The following is a 19,251-nucleotide window of genomic DNA, read 5'->3' on the forward strand; positions in this document are numbered from 1 at the left end:
AAACCTTCATTGGGTACTTACTGTGTTGCAGGCTTTGTGCTAGACTCTAGAGGGAGAGTGATTAACCAGCCAGAACCAGTCTCTGGATACAGTGTGGATTGGCACAGAGCCTTCTGGACATAAACCATATCCCCAGAAATGGAAAATCTGAATGAACATCATTTACATGTATGTATGACTGCATCAGAGGGTTTACCCCTGGAACAGATGGAAACCATTCTGAATTGTTCTGAATATGTTTATATTTAAATATGTCTCAGATAATAAAATAGAAAGAATGCTTCTGGTGGGAGAGCAGGAACAAAAACTTTCCAAAGCATTGCCCCGGGCACTGCGGATGTCAGGCAGGGCCTCTCTGGGGTTGCTTCATCATCGTTTCTTTTTTCCTAGCTGCCCGGGGCTGCACTTTCTTTGGTAAGACTCTGCCTCTATGCCCTGAGTTGGGAATTCTCCTCTTAGGGGCTGCTTGAGGGGTGCTTCTTTTGAGTTGGAAATTAACCTGGAAAAAAAAAAAAAAGAAGCTATGAGAGCACAGAAATCAGTTTTCCATTTCCCAGAACTGAAATTGGGGGAAGACCAGTTTGGATCCTGCTTTACCATGGTTCCAGGTCCTGAGGACAAGGAACTGAGGAGAATATCACAGCAACCAGTGTGGGTGGTGTCATACAGGCTCGGCTCATATTTCCCCAAAATGGCGCATCATAACTGATAATACACAGGGTGTATCTGGATGAACTTAACGTACATTTATTTTATATGTAATAGAAAAAAAATATCTACACTCAAGGCATGATTTTTGCCAATACTGCTGTTCAAAACAAGAGTTAAGATTCATGGTGCCACAGTCATCACCTGTAAGCGGACTGCATGAGTCACAGGTACTGTGCCCAGGCAAGCCAAAGAATGCCTCAGACCTTCAGCGCTAAACCTTCCAAACCTAATTGTTTGGAAATAGAGACAGTACAGATTGTTAGTATGGATTCTTAAATTCTCAGTGTCCTCACGCACTAATGCACTGTTCCCAGCAGTACGCTGAAACCTTCCTTCTGGCCGTGCACACAGAGGTGACAATGCTTCTGACTGACAAGTGTGGGATCTGTGGGCTGTGCAGAAGCCCTAGAGCTCCTGCCCAGGAAGGGAAAGGCGAGGGTGGGGCGCCGCATTCTAACCACACTCCCTGGAGGCATCCTTGGCTCTCAGGCCCTGGGAACAGGCTGAGCTGCTAAAGCCAGCAGGGAGTTGGAAAACATGTGACAGACAGACCTCTTCATGGGGTTACTTCTTGCCCCTTTGGGAAAAAACCCACAGCCAGCTAGTTCTCCCAAAGCCGGAGAAATCAGAGCCAATTGTACTGTATCAGTACTATTTCTTATATATAGTGTCAATATAAGGATCAAAGAAAGGAAAGTGGGGGGGGGAGAGAGAGAGACAACAAAATGAGGCGAGGACAGAGGAAATGAAAAGCGTGGGACATCTGGACGGCAGTGAGGGAAGAAGCCACAGGGAAAACACTGGACTCTTGGAGACACTTTAAAGAGTTTTAATTGTAGCACAAAAACCCTCTAGTAAATGATCTTTTTTTCTTTTCTTTCAACCAAGTAGATCTCTGCTTTAGAACGGGAAAGGGACTCAACTGGGATCAGTAAGTGGATTCTTAGTTGTGACTGTACCTGAGAAACGTATCCAAAAGATAAACTTTTCCCCCTCTGAGTTATACGTGATACAATGATGGGTTATATCAATTCATTTAAAGCCTATATGAGAAAGGAGGTAAGATCTTTTGAAGCCTAATTTGTTACTCAAGAGGATTTGTCCTTGTTTGAATTTGCAATTGAATAGACTTACACATAGTGCAAGACTTCTGTAAGCAGCTGCCTAAGTCATTTGGTTTTAGGGTAGATGAGGAGCAGGGGGATAACAAGGAAAAAGGGAGAGGGTGCACCGACTGGGAAATCGGGAGCAGGTTATCAGGCTGCCAGGGAAGAGCTACTCTCTGCTTTGCGCATCTGCAAGTAGAAGTCATTTATATCCTGCAGAAGAAGGGAGTGGAGGGACTAGGACAGGGGAAAGCGAGAGCTGTCTAGAAATTTCAAAGGAATTTCAAAGTCTTTAAAGAGCTCTTTACTGTGATTCCTATGTTAAAAAAGAGGTTACACATATATATGGAATTTAGAAACATGGTAACAATAGCCCTGTATACGAGACAGCAAAAGAGACACTGATGTATGGAACAGTCTTTTGGACTCTGTGGGAGAGGGAGAGGGTGGGATGATTTGGGAGAATGGCATTGAAACATGTATAATATCATATATGAAACGAGTTGCCAGTCCAGGTTCCATGCACGATACTGGATGCTTGGGGCTGGTGCACTGGGACGACCCAGAGGGATGGTACGGGGAGGGAGGAGGGAGGAGGGTTCAGGATGAGGAACACGTGTATACCTGTGGCAGATTCATGTTGATATATGGCAAAACCAATACAATATTGTAAAGTTAAAAAATTTTTAAAAAAAAAGTCTCCCCTACTAAAAAAAAAAAAGAGGTTACGAACACAGGTGCTGAGCTCAGCACAAGGCCATGTAACAGGCTGGCTGAGAAAGCTGCCCTGAAAGCCCCGCAGAGGCTGGACTCCTGGCTCCCACTTACTCACCATGGGGTACTGGACAAGTTACTCCTGTTCTTTGAGCTTCAGCTTCCTCAGCCACAAATGGGTTTATATACAGGGTTGTTATGAAGGTTAAATGAGATGATTCTGGAAAGGTAATGTCTGACACACAGTAGCTATTCAAAGAATAGTACCTATAACTATTTGAAAAGGCAAGATATTTGACTGCATTGAGTTAACAGGGAAAGGGAAGAAAGGTCTGCTAAGTTCTCAGGATGTATAGAGAAGGAATAGGACAGAGTGAGGGGGCCCAAGGGATAACCTGACATGAGGGAAAGGTCCATAGATGCTCATTAACCAGGACGGCCTCGTTACTTTTCCTTTGTTTGAGAAACCTGAGGATTAGTCTCCATGATCTTTGAGTTTCTTTGGCTCTGAGATCCCAATCCAAAACGACCAAAGATAAAAAGGCCCAGGCTATAGATCAAAAAAGTTTTTCACTTCTCATCCTGTCTATAAAAGAAAGCCTTTTGCAGAGTTGAATATTGAAAAGCACCAAGGTGAGTGGAAAGCAACGCTATCTGGGCACGTGGGCACCAGAAGGGGGCAGAGTGCCATCTGGTGGTGGTCCTTACTGATGACGGAGAAGACGGTAAGCCTGTGTATCAGGACAAGGTCTCTGGGGTTTGTTGAGCACTTTCTACGTGTAAGTCACTGTACCAAATGTTATATGTGCACTTTCTCATTTTAACCTCTTGTGAAAGAGGCATTATTATCACCAGTTAACAGAGGAAGAAACTGAGGATGAGAGCAATCAGGTAATTTGTCCAAGGTCTGCAGACAAGTGAGCTGGATTTAGAATCTGGCAGTGCTTTAATCACAATGCTACGTTAAAGAGAAGGAAAAGGAAAAACCAAAAGAAATGGGGAAGGATGTAACACAAGAATGATAGGAGAAAAATTAGCATATGGGAGCACTAATTTTGTTTTTCTTAGGTGGTGAAAGAGGGAAGCTTGGCAGAGGTTAGAACTACACAATTGACTATTTGTAACTCTGCTTACGCGAGCTTTACAGTGCTCTGTAGAGGTCAGCCTAACTTACCAGCTTGGGTTCCGCAGGACCCACGGTCACACTCACGGTCTCTGGGTCGAACCCAGGTGCTGTGGCAGTGACCGTGTAGGTACCCGGAAGCAGCAGCCGGAAGTAATCGCCATGGGCACCTAAAAGTTACAAGGATATAACTCAGTCCGCTGATGAGAAATCTGCCCCAGATGAGGCTTTGATATGAGAAACAATCTGAGGGGTTTAGCTGACCACAAGCTTAATTTTTTTAAACAGCATGATGAAACTGGTAAAGATCTAAAACAATCATAGGCTGTCATAACATTTTAAGATCATGGGCCTCAGCTCCCAGGAAGTAGAATTTTCACTGTGCTCTGCAGTGAGAGTACTATGTTTAATTTTAGATCCTGCATGCATTTGAAAACAAACTCATGTCCACTGAAGGGTCACTAGGAGAAAGGTTGAAAGATTTATGAATGTTTTTCCTGGTAAAGAGATGACATGAGACCTTTGTTTCAATGTCTGAAAAGTCATTGTGAAGAAACGATGTCTACATTAAAGAAATAAGAATGAGGACAGAAGTAAAAATTTGACAAAATATAAGTTACCAAAAAAGGAATGAACTGCCTTTTGAAATTGTGAGCAGGCTGAATGGAATGAGGGGCTCTAGAAAAGCTACACAGTTGTGCAGTGCGCAACCTGTATCAGTGGACATGATTCAAACAACCCGATCTCAGTGGTGTTGTATAAGTGTAATTTTTTTTTAATTGGAGAATAATTGCTTTACAATGTTTTGGTTGTCTCTGCCATACATCAACACAAATCAATAATAATTATAAATATATATATATATCCCTTCCCACCTGAGCCTTCCTCTCTTGTATGTAATTTTGTATTGAGTGGGAGGGCTGGACTAAATGACCTAAATATCTGATTTTGAGAATCTTATTTCTAATATTTCTTCCATCACCATCAAAAGGGGAAAATAAAACTGAAAAGAAAGCCTGTTTCTCAAGACAGGGATGTAGTATTTTAGCTAATGACTTTATATCTCTTTAGAATAAATTATGTCTGTGCCTTTAAAATTCTTTTTATTGTAACAGCAATGAAGAACTGACATAATAAATGCAATTAAGAATGAGAGATAAATAATGAAGTCTCTGCCACCTATAATGCCTATAAATTACTTTAAAATTCCTTAGTAAAAGCAGTGTGTTATAATGCATACATTGGATACTTTGTTATACCCTAGGGACTGTCATTTTCTTTAATTAGAGGCTCCAACTAGGAGTGGTTAGCTACCACTATACCAGAAAGGCCTAATTCCAGATGCAGTATTACAATGGCTTCAGCTATCTTTATCTTTTAGCAACACTAGATGCTTTGCTAAGTAGCATAATGAACGTTAGCAATGAGCTCTTCCAGTGGTGAAATGAGTAATTTATCAATTTAGCATCCTGTGTGTTAGAAGTGGGTTCTTATTGCTGAAATTCGTGGAGTTCAACATATGTTGATTGACTAGAATGAGACATTTCCCACCCTTGCGTGAACAGGATATAAGAATCTAACAAGCCCTGAAGCTCTTGGGGGTGTCAGAGTGTGGTTCCCTAAACAGTCCTGGGTCCAGTCACTGGACTGGAAGGATCTGGTATCTGATGCTTGACTATGAGTCTACAGAATTCTGCCTTTAGAATGTTGTTGCCTTTGCCTTGAATGAACTGTTCTGAACTGTTCATGGAAGAGGTGTCAGGAGCACCTTAAAGAATGTAAGTTATCTCCTTAAAATTTAGATTTCATCCAGTTTAAACAGATTGAGCTGTAAGGTGCCTGCTTGGTACAGTTACATGGTGAAATGTGGCTGAGCCATGCTGGTATCAAGATTGGGGGAGGCAGGCAAATCTCACCTGCCCCTAGCCACTGGAAGCTACTGCTCTACATGAAAAACCAACCAAACACCACCAAACCCCTAAGAGTTGGGCCTGATCAAACTGGGCTGGGGCAGTTTGCAATACCATTGTGCTGTGAGATAGTCTGTACCATTCTAGGTTTCAAGTTGGTTCCAAGAAGACCTGCTCCCACCATCAATCTTGCCCTCAGGGAGCCTACTATGGAATACGTCTTACCAACGTTTTCCTAAACAGAGCTGTAGCGAAATGCCTGGCTTGGGGTCAAGACTAAACACCAGTTTTACAGTCCTTTTCTTTTCTATCCCATTTCACATCAGTATGAGAGCTATTAATAACCTCAATCCCAGAAAACACTCCTAACAAAGTATGAGGCAGTGACTCCTGAATGCTGAGAGAGATGTTCACATTCGCATCTTCCTGGCCCTGTCTCTTAATTCCTGTCCTCAATCCTCTTATCCTTCCTTCCTCCAATCCCTCCACCTCCCGTGTCCTTGACATCCTTGCTGGTCTCACTGGCTTACAAACTGGCTTCCTGACTATGCTAAAGACAGTGAATCAGTAAAGGCTCCCTTCTCACCTCACAAAGCAGTGGCCACCTACCTGAAGTGACATCATGATTAATCCCACCGACAGAAATGACAGCATCCGCAAGATTATTATAATTCTCATCCCTCACCATTCCCTTGATGCCCTGGTGGACCTGTAGGAAAGTTTATAGTGTATAGTGATGCTCACAAAACATTTGTGCCATGTTTGAGAGTCCTCGAAGCCCTTCCCCATGTGCTACTGCACTTGATATTCACAAAGATTATGGTAACAGATTCTTGATTGGTCTTTCTGTTCTCACCACAATTCCCAGTAATCTCAAAACAGCAGTCAGATTGATCCTGTTAAAATCTAAGTCAAATCGTGTCACTAATCTCCTTTCCCGGAGAAGGCAATGGCACCCCACTCTAGCACTCTTGCCTGGAAAATCCCATGGATGGAGGAGCCTGGTGGGCCACAGTCCATGGGGGCGCTAAGAGTTGGACACGACTGAGCGACTTCACTTTCACTTTTCACTTTCATGCATTGGAGAAGGAAATGGCAACCCACTCCAGGGTTCTTGCCTGGAGAATCCCAGGGACGGGGGAGCCTGGTGGGCTGCCGTCTATGGGGTCGCACAGAGTCGGATATGACTGAAGCGACTTAGCAGCAGCAGCAATCTCCTTTCTACCTCTATGAATGTGACTACTCTTCATACCTCATATAAATAAAATTGCTGTTTTTTTGTGACTTGCTCATTTCACCTAGCATAATGTCCTCTAGGTTCATCCACATTGCAGCACATGGCAGAATTTCCTTCTCCCTTAAGGCTGTGTGTCCACTGTGTGTCTATACCACATTTTGTTTGTCCTTTTATCCACCAGTGGACACTGGGTTGCTCTCACCTTTTGGCTACTATGAACAATGCTGCTCTGAATACAGGTGTACAAATAACTCTTTGAGATCCTGCTTTTAGTTCTTCTGGATATATACCCTGAATTGGTTTTGCAGGATCATATGGCGGCTCTGTTTTTAATTTCTTTTCAGGAACCACCACATTGTTTTTTCATAGTGGCTACACCATTTTACATTCCCACCAACACTGCACCAGTGTTCTAATTTCTTCACAACACTTGCTATTTTCCATCATTGTTTTTAAATTTGTCTTTTTATAGCAGCCATCTTAATGAGTGTGAGGTGGTATTTCACTGTGGCTTTGATTTACATTTCTCCAGCGATTCTGAGCATTTTCATCTGCTTACTGTTGGCCTTGCATTTGCTACTATGACTTCATCAGGGAGCCCCCTTTCCCCTAGATATCTGAACCATTTACTCCCTTACCTCCTGTAAGTCTGTTTAAATGTTACTTTCTCTGTAAGGCCTTCTTCATAGCATTTTGCATTTAACGTGTTACAAATTATTTTATTTATTGTCTGTCTCTCCTTACTGGAATATGAGCTGCATGCATGCAGAGATATATATTTGCTTACTCTTAATCCTCAGCACAGAGTACAGTCTCTGACAGATAGCTGTGCTCAACAAAGTGGAATGAATTAATTTCACTGGTAGAAAAGCTGAGATCTAGTGTATTGAGTCAGAGCAAAAGTCAGACCTGAGTCATTCAAAATACCTTGCCTACCATCAGAAAACACTTCCCTTTCTGTAAGCAGGACACTTGAAATACGGAATTTACCTGTTCCAAGAATTGGATGAGGGCTTCCCTATTACCCAGCCACTCGCGCTGTAATTCCCCTTGCAGCGGAAACTTGTCACAACTAAGTTCCAGCGTGATCTCAAAGCAATTGGTATGGAGATAATTGAAGTCTTGCATTCCTAGGGGAAAGAGAGCAGGGGCAGAGTTGTATAATCAAGTTCCCACTCAACACTCAATTTCTCCACACTCTTCCCCATCACCTGCTGTTCTACCTCTTCATCTCCATTATTTTTCTCCTCCATAAGCCCTTTCCCCAGTTTTCAAATTCACATGCCTATCTATCTTTCCAGTTTTCTCCCTTCACAAATGCCCACTGTGTGGTCTCCATTCTCTACTTCTTCCATTTCATGACTTAAATTCACTTCTTGTCTCTCTCATCATACCAAGGTCTGCTTATTACTCATGCCTCCATATCAGACAATTACTGCCCTCAAGGGATAGATTCTTCTCTTGGACCGTGATATTCTTCAGATCTGGGAGGTCGGAGATGAGATGGTTATCTTGCTTTCACATCCTTTCTCCTACCTGAGAACACAGCACCAACTTGAAAATAGTTATCCTAGAAAAACAGACTCCACAGAAAGCAGAAGGCAGTTATAGTTTTTCTTCATCAAATGCTTGCCTGTTTCTATCCTGTATATTATTCAATTGAATCAATCACTTTTGAATATATTTCTGATCATTAGAATGGTATTTATATCACAAACTTATTGGGATTAAAAATTATTCATCTAATCAACTTTTTACCTGCTCTCTAAGCTGATGAGTGCAACCACCTCTTATTAAAAGAATAGGGAAAGTTGGAGAACAACTCTAGCCTGTTACATTGATTCTCTCCCTGAATCAGAATTACCTAGAAGGCTGTGACTTCCAGCCAAATACAAACTGCTAGGCCTCAGCCCCAGAGTTTCTGACTCAGTATGTATCCAGTACTTGCTTTTCTTTTTTTTTTTTTAAACAAGTTCCCAGGTGATGCTGATGATGCTGGTCTAGAAACCTCACTATCATCTTGATATAAACTTCATGATCTTGGAATTACACCCATTTAACCAGTAATGCTGAAGAAGCTGAAGTTGAACGGTTCTATGAAGACCTACAAGACCTTTTAGAACTAACACCCAAAAAAGATGTCCTTTTCATTACAGGGGACTGGAATGCAAAAGTAGGAATTCAAGAAACACCTGGAGTAACAGGCAAATTTGGCCTTGGAATATGGAATGAAGCAGGGCAAAGGCTAATAGAGTTTTGCCAAGAAAATGCACTGGTCATAACAAACACCCTCTTCCAACAACACAAGAGAAGACTCTACACATGCACATCACCAGATGGTCAATACCGAAATCAGATTGATTATGTTCTTTGCAGCCAAAGATGAAGAAGCTCTATACAGTCAACAAAAACAAGACCGGGAGCTGACTATGGCTCAGATCATGAACTCCTTATTACCAAATTCAGACTTAAATTGAAGAAAGTAGGGAAACCCACTAGACCATTCAGGTATGACCTAAATCAAATCCCTTATGATTATACAGTGGAAGTGAGAAATAGATTTAAGGGACTAGATCTGATAGATAGAGTGCCTGATGAACTATGGAATGAAGTTCGTGACATTGCACAGGAGACAGGGATCAAGACCATCCCCATGGAAAAGAAATGCAAAAAAGCAAAATGGCTGTCTGGGGAGGCCTTACAAATAGCTGTGAAAAGAAGAGAAGTGAAAAGCAAAGGAGAAAAGGAAAGATATAAGCATCTGAATGCAGAGTTCCAAAGAATAGCAAGGAGAGATAAGAAAGCCTTCCTCAGCGATCAATGCAAAGAAATAGAGGAAAACAACAGAATGGGAAAGACTAGAGATCTCTTCAAAAAAATCAGAGATACCAAGGGAACATTTCATGCAAAGATGGGCTCAATAAAGGACAGAAATGGTATAGACCTAACAGAAGCAGAAGATACTAAGAAGAGGTGACAAGAATACACAGAAGAACTGTACAAAAAAGATCTTCAGGACCCAGATAATCATGATGGTGTGATCACTGACCTAGAGCCAGACATCCTGGAATGTGAAGTCAAGTGGGCCTTAGAAAGCATCACTACAAACAAAGCTAGAGGAGGTGATGGAATTCCAGTTGAGCTATTTCAAATCCTGAAAGATTTGGATGCTGTGAAAGTGCTGCAATCACTATGCCAGCAAATTTGGAAAACTCAGCAGTGGCCACAGGACTGGAAAAGGTCAGTTTTCATTCCAATCCCAAAGAAAGGCAATGCCAAAGAATGCTCAAACTACTGCACAATTGCACTCATCTCACACGCTAGTAAAGTAATGCTCAAAATTCTCCAAGCCAGGCTTCAGCAATATGTGAACCGTGAACTTCCAGATGTTCAAGCTGGTTTTAGAAAAGGCAGAGAAACCAGAGATCAAATTGCCAACATCCGCTGGATCATCTAAAAAGCAAGAGATTTCCAGAAAAACATCTATTTCTGCTTTATTGACTATACCAAAGCATTTGACTGTGTGGATCACAATAAACTATGGAAAATTCTGAAAGAGATGGGAATACCAGACCACCTGACCTGCCTCTTGAGAAACCTATATGCAGGTCAGGAAGCAACAGTTAGAACTGGACATGGAACAACAGACTGGTTCCAAATAGGAAAAGGAGTACGTCAAGGTTGTATATTGTCACCCTGCTTATTTAAGTTATATGCAGAGTACATCATGAGAAACGCTGGACTGGAAGAAGCACAAGCTGGAATCAAGATTGCAAGGAGAAATATCAATAACCTCAGATATGCAGATGACACCACCCTTATGGCAGAAAGTGAAGAGGAACTCAAAAGCCTCTTGACGAAAGTGAAAGAGGAGAGTGAAAAAGTTGGCTTAAAGCTCAACATTCAGAAAACAAAGATCATGGCATCTGGTCCCATCACTTCATGGGAAATGGAGAAACAGTGGAAACAGTGTCAGACTGTATTTTTGGGGGCTCTAAAATCACTGCAGATGGTGACTGCAGCCATGAAATTAAAAGATGCTTACTCCTTGGAAGGAAAGTTATGACCAACCTAGATAGCATATTCAAAAGCAGAGACATTACTTTTCCAACAAAGGTCCGTCTAGTCAAGGCTATGGTTTTTCCTGTGGTCATGTATGGATGTGAGAGTTGGACTGTGAAGAAAGCTGAGCGCTGAAGAATTGATGCTTTTGAACTGTGGTGTTGGAGAGACTCTTGAGAGTCCCTTGGATTGCAAGGAGATCCAATCAGTCCATTCTGAAGGAGATCAGCCCTGGGATTTCTTTGGAAGGAATGATGCTAAAGCTGAAACTCCAGTACTTTGGCCACCTCATGCGAAGAGTTGACTCATTGGAAAAGACTCTGATGCTGGGAGGGATTGGGGGCAGGAGGAGAAGGGGACAACAGGATGAGATGGCTGGATGGCATCACTGACTGGATGGACGTGAGTCTGAGTGAACTCCGGGAGGTGGTGATGGACAGGGAGGCCTGGTGTGCTGCGATTCATGGGGTCGCAAAGAGTCGGACACGACTGAGCGACTGAACTGAAGTGAATTAGGGGTAATCACAATGGTGTGATCACTGACCTATAGCCAGACATCCTGGAATGTGAAGTCAAGTGGGCCTTAGAAAGCATCACCTCGGCCCGGAACGCGCGGCGCAGGCGGCGCGGATCGTCGGGAGCCGGTCCGCTGCTGGAACGGGGTCCCGGCTGTGCCTGTGCTGCGGTGCGCTCTCGGGGCGTTGGCCGAGATGAACACGGTGCTGTCGCGGGCGAACTCGCTGTTCGCCTTCTCGCTGAGCGTGATGGCGGCGCTCACGTTCGGCTGCTTCATCACCACAGCCTTCAAAGACAGGAGCGTCCCGGTGCGGCTGCACGTCTCGCGGATCATGCTAAAAAATGTTTTTTTAAAAAAAAAAAAAAAAAGAAAGCATCACCTCGAACAAAGCTAGTGGAGGTGATGGAATTCCAGTTGAGCTATTTCAAATCCTGAAAGATGATGCTGTGAAAGTGCTGCAATCAATATGCCAGCAAATTTGGAAAACTCAGCAGTGGCCACAGGACTGGAAAAGGTCAGTTTTCATTCCAATCCCAAAGAAAGGCAATGCCAAAGAATGCTCAAACTACCGCACAATTGCACTCATCTCACATGCTAGTAAAGTAATGCTCAAAATTCTCCAATCCAGGCTTCAGCAATATGTGAACCATGAACTTCCTGATGTTCAAGCTGGTTTTAGAAAAGGCACAGGAACCAGAGATCAAATTGCCAACATCCGCTGGATCATGGAAAAAGCAAGAGAGTTCCAGAAAAACATCTATTTCTGCTTTATTGACTATGCCAAAGCCTTTGACTATGTGGATTACAATAAACTATGGAAAATTCTGAAAGAGATGGGAATACCAGACCACCTGACCTGCCTCTTGAGAAACCTATATGCAGGTCAGGAAGCAACAGTTAGAACTGGACATGGAACAACAGACTTGTTCCAAATAGGAAAAGGAGTACATCAAGGCTGTATATTGTCACCCTGTTTATTTAACTTATATGCAGAGTACATCATGAGAAACGCTGGACTGGAAGAAGCACAAGCTGGAATCAAGATTGCCAGGAGAAATATCAATAACCTCAGATATGCAGATGACACCACCCTTAAGGCAGAAAGTGAAGAGGAACTCAAAAGCCTCTTGACGAAAGTGAAAGAGGAGAGTGAAAAAGTTGGCTTAAAGCTCAACATTCAGAAAACAAAGATCATGGCATCCGGTCCCATCACTTCATGGGAAATATATGGGGAAACAGTGGAAACAGTGTCAGACTTTATTTTTTGGGGCTCCAAAATCACTGCAGATGGTGATTGCAGCCATGAAATTAAAAGACGCTTACTCCTTGGAAGGAATGTTATGACCAACCTAGATAGTATATTGAAAAGCAGAGATATTACTTTGCCAACAAAGGTCTGTCTAGTCAAGGCTATGGTTTTTCCAGTGGTCGTGTATGGATGTGAGAGTTGTACTGTGAAGAAAGCTGAGCACTGAAGAATTGATGCTTTTGAACTGTGGTGTTGGAGAAGACTCTTGAGAGTCCCTTGGACTCCAAGGAGATCCAACCAGTCCATCCTAAAGATCAGTTCTGCGTGTTCACTGGAAGGACTGATGCTGAAGCTGATACTCCAGTACTTTGGCCACCTCATGCGAAGAGTTGACTCATTGGAAAAGACCCTAATGCTGGGAGGGATTGGGGACAGGAGAAGAAGGGGACGACAGAGGATAAGGTGGCTGGATGGCATCACCGACTCGATAGACGTGAGTTTGAGTGAACTCTGGGAGGTGGTGATGGACAGGGAGGCCTGGCGTGCTGTGATTCATGGGGTCGCAAAGAGCCGGACATGACTGAGCGACTGAACTGAACTGAACTGAATGACTAAATGATTAATGATTTAGTGGAGGCATGGGTTATGCTATCTCAGAAAATGGGAAAGGAAAGGGAGGAACAAGTATTTGAAAAAGTATACTTTATGTTCTAAATTTGGGAGGGGGTACATGCAGGAGACCTGGGTTCGATCCCTGGGTTGGGAAGATCCCTTGGAGAAGGAAACGGCAATCCACTCCAGTACTATTGCCTGGAAAATCCCATGGACAGAGGAGCCTGGTAGGCCACAGTCCATGGGGTCGCAAAGAGTCGGACACTACTGAGCAACTTCACGTTCACGTTCACTTATTGCTTTGGGGCTTCCCAGATGGCGCTAGTGGTTAAGAACCTGCCTGCCAAAGCAGGAGACTTGAGAGACGTGGGTTTAAACCCTGGGTAGGGAAGATCCCCTGGAGAAGGAAATGACAACCCATTCCAATATTCTTGCCTGGAGAATCCCATGGACAGAGGAGCCTGGTGGGCTACAGTTCATGGGGTCGCATAGAGTCGGACATGACTGAATCGACTTAGCACGCAGGCACTTATTGCTTTGACCCTGATTCTGGGAAAGACTGAATGCAAAAGGAGAAGGGGGCTGCAGGGGATGAGATGGTTAAACAGAATCACCAACACAATGGACATGAATTTGAGCAAACTCTAACAGATGGTGGAAGACAGAGGACCTGGCATGCTGCAGTCTGTGGAGTCTCAAAGAGTTGGACATAACTTAGTGACTAAACAAAAACTTACTACTTTCCTAAACAAAGGTCTGTCTAGTCAAGGCTATGGTTTTTCCAGTAGTCATCTATGGATGTGAGGGTTAGACTGTAAAGAAACCTGAGCGCCGAAGAATTGATGCTTTTGAACTGTGGTGTAGGAGAAGACTCTTGAGAGTTCCTTGGACTGCAAGGAGATCCAACCAGTCCATTCTAAAGGAGATCAGTCCCGGGTGTTCTTTGGAAGGATTGATGCTGAAGCTGAAACTCCAATACTTTGGCCACCTCATGTGAAGAGTTAAGACTCTGATGCTGGGAGGGATTGGGGGCAGGAGGATAAGGGGATGACAGAGGATGAGATGGCTAGAGGGCATCACTGACTTGATGGACAAGAATTTGGGTGAACTCCGGGAGTTGGTGATGGACAGGGAGGCCTGGCGTGCTGCAGTTCATGGGGTCGCAAAGAGTCGGACACCACTGAGCGACTGAACTGAACTGAACTGAATGTAAATCAAAGAAAGTAAAGTTCAGTCTTCTTGCTTTGGATTCAAGTGAGTTTTTGGCCACAAGAAGTCTGTCATCTTCCTAGTACATGATGACTTGCTAACCTTCCTCCTTCCCAGTCCCCATAGGACAAGCCATCAGCTCAGCCCTCACCAGTGAGTTTCTACTACCTGGGCTCTGACAGGTCAGGTGTGAGAGGATGGGAGAAGATTGCTGCTGCAACATGATTCCTAAGAGAACCTGGTTTCCTGCTTCAGCTCTTACCTATCCTTAGGTTCTTTATCTACTGAAGGTTTGTAAACAGAGGTTACATCTTGACCCTCAGTGATGGGAAAAGCCCAAAGAATAGAGAGAAGAGCCTCTTGCTAGAGGTGTCTGCTATGTTATCAGTGGCCAATGTCCATGGCAAATCCCTGCTGATGGGAGATGGGCAGGCAGGGTACAAAGAGCACATATCAGAGGAATTGTCTGTCTAGCCTGGCATCTCTCTTCATCTTTGCTATATGAGGCATACCTCATGCCACTTTAGAAAAATCTTCATATTTATAAAGCAGGCATTTCCAAATGCTCTATGTGCATTATTTTATTTAATACTTACATAAAAATCATAATGCAAGTAGTGTTATTCTTAAAGTACAAATGAGGAAACTGAAGCACAGAGAAGTTAGGTAATTAGCCTAAAGCCACATAACTAGTGAATAGGCAAGCTGGGTTTCAACCCAATGTAACCTTAGAGACCACACTCTTAACCACTTGACTACATTCCTATGATCTAATCCACTATGTGAACCATCAGTTCTAAAGGACCACACAGTGTTCCAACCTCCATTTTAAAGAATTAGAAGATGATGTTAAATGCCAACTTAAGGCTTCTCATTTTTCAGATCTCTGCTGTTGCTGCTACTAAGTCGCGTCAGTCATGTCCGACTCTGTGTGACCCCATAAATGGCAGCCCACCAGGCTCCCCTGTCCCTGGGATTCTCCAGGCAAGAATACTGGAGTGGGTTGCCATTTCCTTCTCCAATTCGTGAAAGTGAAAGTGAATTCGCTCAGTCATGTCCTACTCTTAGCGACTCCATGGACTGCAGCCTACCAGGCTCCTCCGTCCATGGGATTTTCCAGGCAAGAGTACTGGAGTGGGTTGCCATGTCCTTCTCCAATCTCTACTTGAATGCAAAATAGCATTCCTGTCATATCTCTGACAGGATGCAAAAATCAATTGACAATTTAAAAGGAGAAATGAGTCCCAGTCTACTTCAGCTTACAGCACTCTTGTGCCCAGCATTCTTCTTACCCTTGCTGAGGGAATACCAGGAAGCCCCATTGGTGATGCCGTCTGGGAAGTAATCCCCACAGTTCCAACCTTGGTGCATCCATCCATGTGCATAGGAGTAGATCTTCGCCAGCTACAGGTAAAGTGGGTGAAAAATGATCTTGAGTGTCCCCAACTCATATGGCAATGCTCATACTCAGAAGCAGGGTGAGGCTAAGAACCCCACTAGGTAGAAACAATTGATTATTTCCTTTTGTGAAAGAAAATACCAGGAGAAATGGAGAGATGGTATATGTGTGTGTGTGTGTGTGTGTGTGTGTGTGTGTGGAATGGACTAGAGTTAGGAGATCTATCTCCTGCTGTTCCCACTATATTGGGCCTAAATTTCTTCAAGTGCAAAATGAGGGGTGGCATTCAATCATGTATGAGCTCTCTTCCAAGTGTGCCTCAGTTTCCACCTGAGTTTTGCAAGAGAGAATCAAGAAGCAAGTAAGACAGGTCTTCATCACAAAAGGAATTATGTATTGGGAGTGAGAGATGTGTGTTAAAGGGACAGGGATATATTCAAAATCTCTATCATTTTCTTTCATTACTATTTTATAACAATGGACAAAAAGAGATTACTAGAGAAGAAAATATAATAATATATATGCTTTGCAAAGCAACAACTGGTGTTATTCTCTATGTAATTCATTAACTGTTGAATTCATGTTATCATTATAGGAGAATTCCCTGGAGTCCAGTGGTTAGGACTTGGTGCTTTCAATGTGGGGACCCAGTTCAGTCTTCAGCCAGGGAACTCAGATCCCACAAGTCATGAGACTCGGCCAGGAAAAAAAAAAAAGAAACTGAAATACTAAATAATGTTATTATTTTATTGAAAGAAAGTGAAAGTCGCTCAGTTGATCCGACTCTGTAGCCCACCAGGCTTCTCCATCCATGGAATTTTCCAGGCATGAGTACTGGAGTGGGTTGCCATTTCCTTCTCCAGGGGATCTTCCCAACCCAGGGATTGAACCCGGGTCTCCCGCATTGCAGGCAGACGCTTTACCATCTGAGCCACCAGGGAATTCCAATTATTTTATTAATTATATATTATTAAGAATATTAACTATAAAATAGCTAATCTGTTAATTTTATTCTATTGTTGTTTTGAGCTATAAGCCTTTTTCCTATGCATGGTATATTTTACATTTATACAGCCATATTACTATAAAACTGTAAATTAGAGCCCCTGAAATTCATATTTAATGCTCTAGCTTACCACCAGCACTATCAGACTTTCAGTATATTTCTTCCTTATCACTAACAAGTATTTTTTACATTGTGGTAACTGTACTATAAAGCTTTCCTATTTATTTACTTTTTCATAAATGTATGGTTTATCACTCAAAACAAAATGTAACATACTAGATTGTAGGCTCCTAATGAGCAGGAGGTATTTTCAATCATTTTCTGTTGACTCATTCCTAATAGGGTCCTGTGTTAACTGATTTGACCTCTGTCACTCTCCTGAGCCCCACGTTCCTCTTCCTGGACAGATGGCCATTCTGCATACCTTCTGGAAAAGCTTGTCATCAGGCGTGGGGGTATTGGCAGTGTGGCGGAAACCTCGGACCCGGTGCCCAAGGGACTTGTCATATGGATAATTGGCCACCACCGCCCCTCCGTGGAGATTGGCTGAAAGGACAAAGTTGAAGGATCGGATCCACTGTATCACAGCCTGGGTCTCGGGTTCCACCTGAGGAGAGATGAGAGCTTGGTGGTGAAGCTACAACTAAAGCCAGATGGCTGTTCACATGAGTTTTGTCAGGAAGTGGCCTGAAAGGATGGCATGTCTGACAGGAAGTGGCCTGAGAGGATGGCATGCCTGAATAAAGCAAAGAGAGTTCTACCAGATATAAGAAGTGCAGACAGGGAAATTTTGATCTTTTGCTTGACAGTGTAACAAATTAGGTGAATGGAACACTTTCAAAATGAAATCTCATGTGGAATCCCACTATTCAAAATAGCTAAAAAGACATCATGTAGGGCAGTCAAACTATTGTGCATGATGCAAAATGGTAGATAAACGTCATGATACGTTTGTGAAAACCCACAGAAGATACAACATGAAGAGTGAACCCTAATGGAAACTATGAATTTTTGGGTAATGATGACAAGTCAATGTAGGTTCATCATTGCAATAAATGTACCACTCTGGTGGGAGATGTTGATAATGGGAAGCAGGGAATATGTGGTACCATTCTATATTTTCCATTCAATTTTGCTGTGAACCTAAAATTCCTTAAAAAAAAATAAAGTCTCTTAAATAAAAAAGGGGGAGAAAGGAGGAAAAAGAGCAATTTGAAGAGGAGTAGCACAGGGTTTCGGAACTCAGAATTCCAATTTGGCCTCTCTTGTGTAACAAAGAAAGGGTTCTTCAACTTACCCACTTTTCCAGTAGCTTCTGGAGCTGCAGAAATTTGGAGTTTAATAAATGTGTCTGAAAATTACAGGTTTACAACAATGATTTTCAACCTCTTCCTACTCCCAACACATCTGCTGTAATGTCAACATGTAGAATGTTCTCCTGTCAGTTCAGTTCAGTTCAGTTGCTCAGTCGTATCTGACTCTTTGTGACCCCATGGACTGCAGCATGCCAGGCCACCCTGTTCATCACCAACTCCCAGAGTTTACTCAAACTCATGCCCATTGAGTCAGTGATGCCATCCAACCATCTCATCCTCTGTTGTCCCCTTCTCCTCCCACTCTCAATCTTTCCCAGCATCAGGGTCTTATTAAATGAGTCAGCTCTTCACATTAGGTGGCCAAAGTATTGGAGTTTCAGCTTCAACATCAGTCCTTCCAATGAACACTCAGGACTGATCTCCTTTAGGATGGACTGGTTGGATCTCCTTGCAGTTCAAGGGACTCTCAAGAGTCTTCTCCAACACCACAGTTCAAAAGCATCGATTCTTTGGCACTCAGCTTTCTTTATAGTCCAACTCTTACATCCATACATGACTACTGGAAAAACCATAGCTTTCACTAGATGGACCTTTGTTGACAAAGTAATATCTCTGCTTTTTAATATGCTGTCTAGGTTGGTCATAACTTTTCTTCCAAGGAGTAAGCATCTTTTAATTTCATGGCTGCACTCACCATCTGCAGTGATTTTGGAGCCAAAAAAAATAAATAAATAAAGTCTGCCACTGTTTCCCCTGTTTCCCCATCTATTCGCCATGAAGTGATGGGACTGGATGCCATGATCTTAGTTTTCTGAATGTTGAGCTTTAAGCCAACTTTTTCACTCTCCCCTTTCACTTTCACCAAGAGGCTCTTTAGTTCTTCTTCATGTTCTGCCATAAGGGTGGTGTCATCTGCATATCTGAGGTTATTGATATTTCTCCCGGCAATCTTGAGTCCAGCTTGTGTTTCATCCAGCCCAGCGTTTCTCCTGATGTACTCTGTATATAAGTTAAATAAGCGGGGTGACAATATACAGCCTTGACGAACTCCTTTTCCTATTTGGAACCAGTCTGTTGTTC

General features: G+C 43.0%; 1 protein-coding gene across 17 annotated transcripts in view; it reads right to left on the bottom strand.

The window, feature by feature from the left end:
* Positions 1 to 224: 224 nt before the first annotated feature.
* CPN1 (carboxypeptidase N subunit 1) overlaps positions 225 to 19,251 on the bottom strand; it is a 49,780-nt gene continuing 30,753 nt past the window's right edge. For 8 of the 17 annotated variants that reach the window (XM_086377216.1, XM_086377217.1, XM_086377219.1 and 5 more), the window contains 6 exons: positions 17,280 to 17,462; positions 15,743 to 15,854; positions 7,792 to 7,931; positions 6,174 to 6,273; positions 3,706 to 3,824; positions 225 to 499 (listed from right to left, as the gene is read on the bottom strand). In XM_086377216.1, coding sequence (XP_086233342.1) covers positions 341 to 499; positions 3,706 to 3,824; positions 6,174 to 6,273; positions 7,792 to 7,931; positions 15,743 to 15,854; positions 17,280 to 17,462 — 813 coding nt within the window. In that variant the 3' untranslated portion in view covers positions 225 to 340. The remainder of the gene's footprint in view (positions 500 to 3,705; positions 3,825 to 6,173; positions 6,274 to 7,791; positions 7,932 to 15,742; positions 15,855 to 17,279; positions 17,463 to 19,251) is intronic. The other 9 variants (XM_086377226.1, XM_086377231.1, XM_086377228.1 and 6 more) reach the window with 3 other exon arrangements.

The sequence above is a fragment of the Bos grunniens genome, chromosome 26, assembly GCF_055505025.1.
Source record: "Bos grunniens cultivar Pamir isolate PY7600 chromosome 26, Bosgru_T2T1.0, whole genome shotgun sequence".
NCBI lineage: Eukaryota > Metazoa > Chordata > Mammalia > Artiodactyla > Bovidae > Bos > Bos grunniens.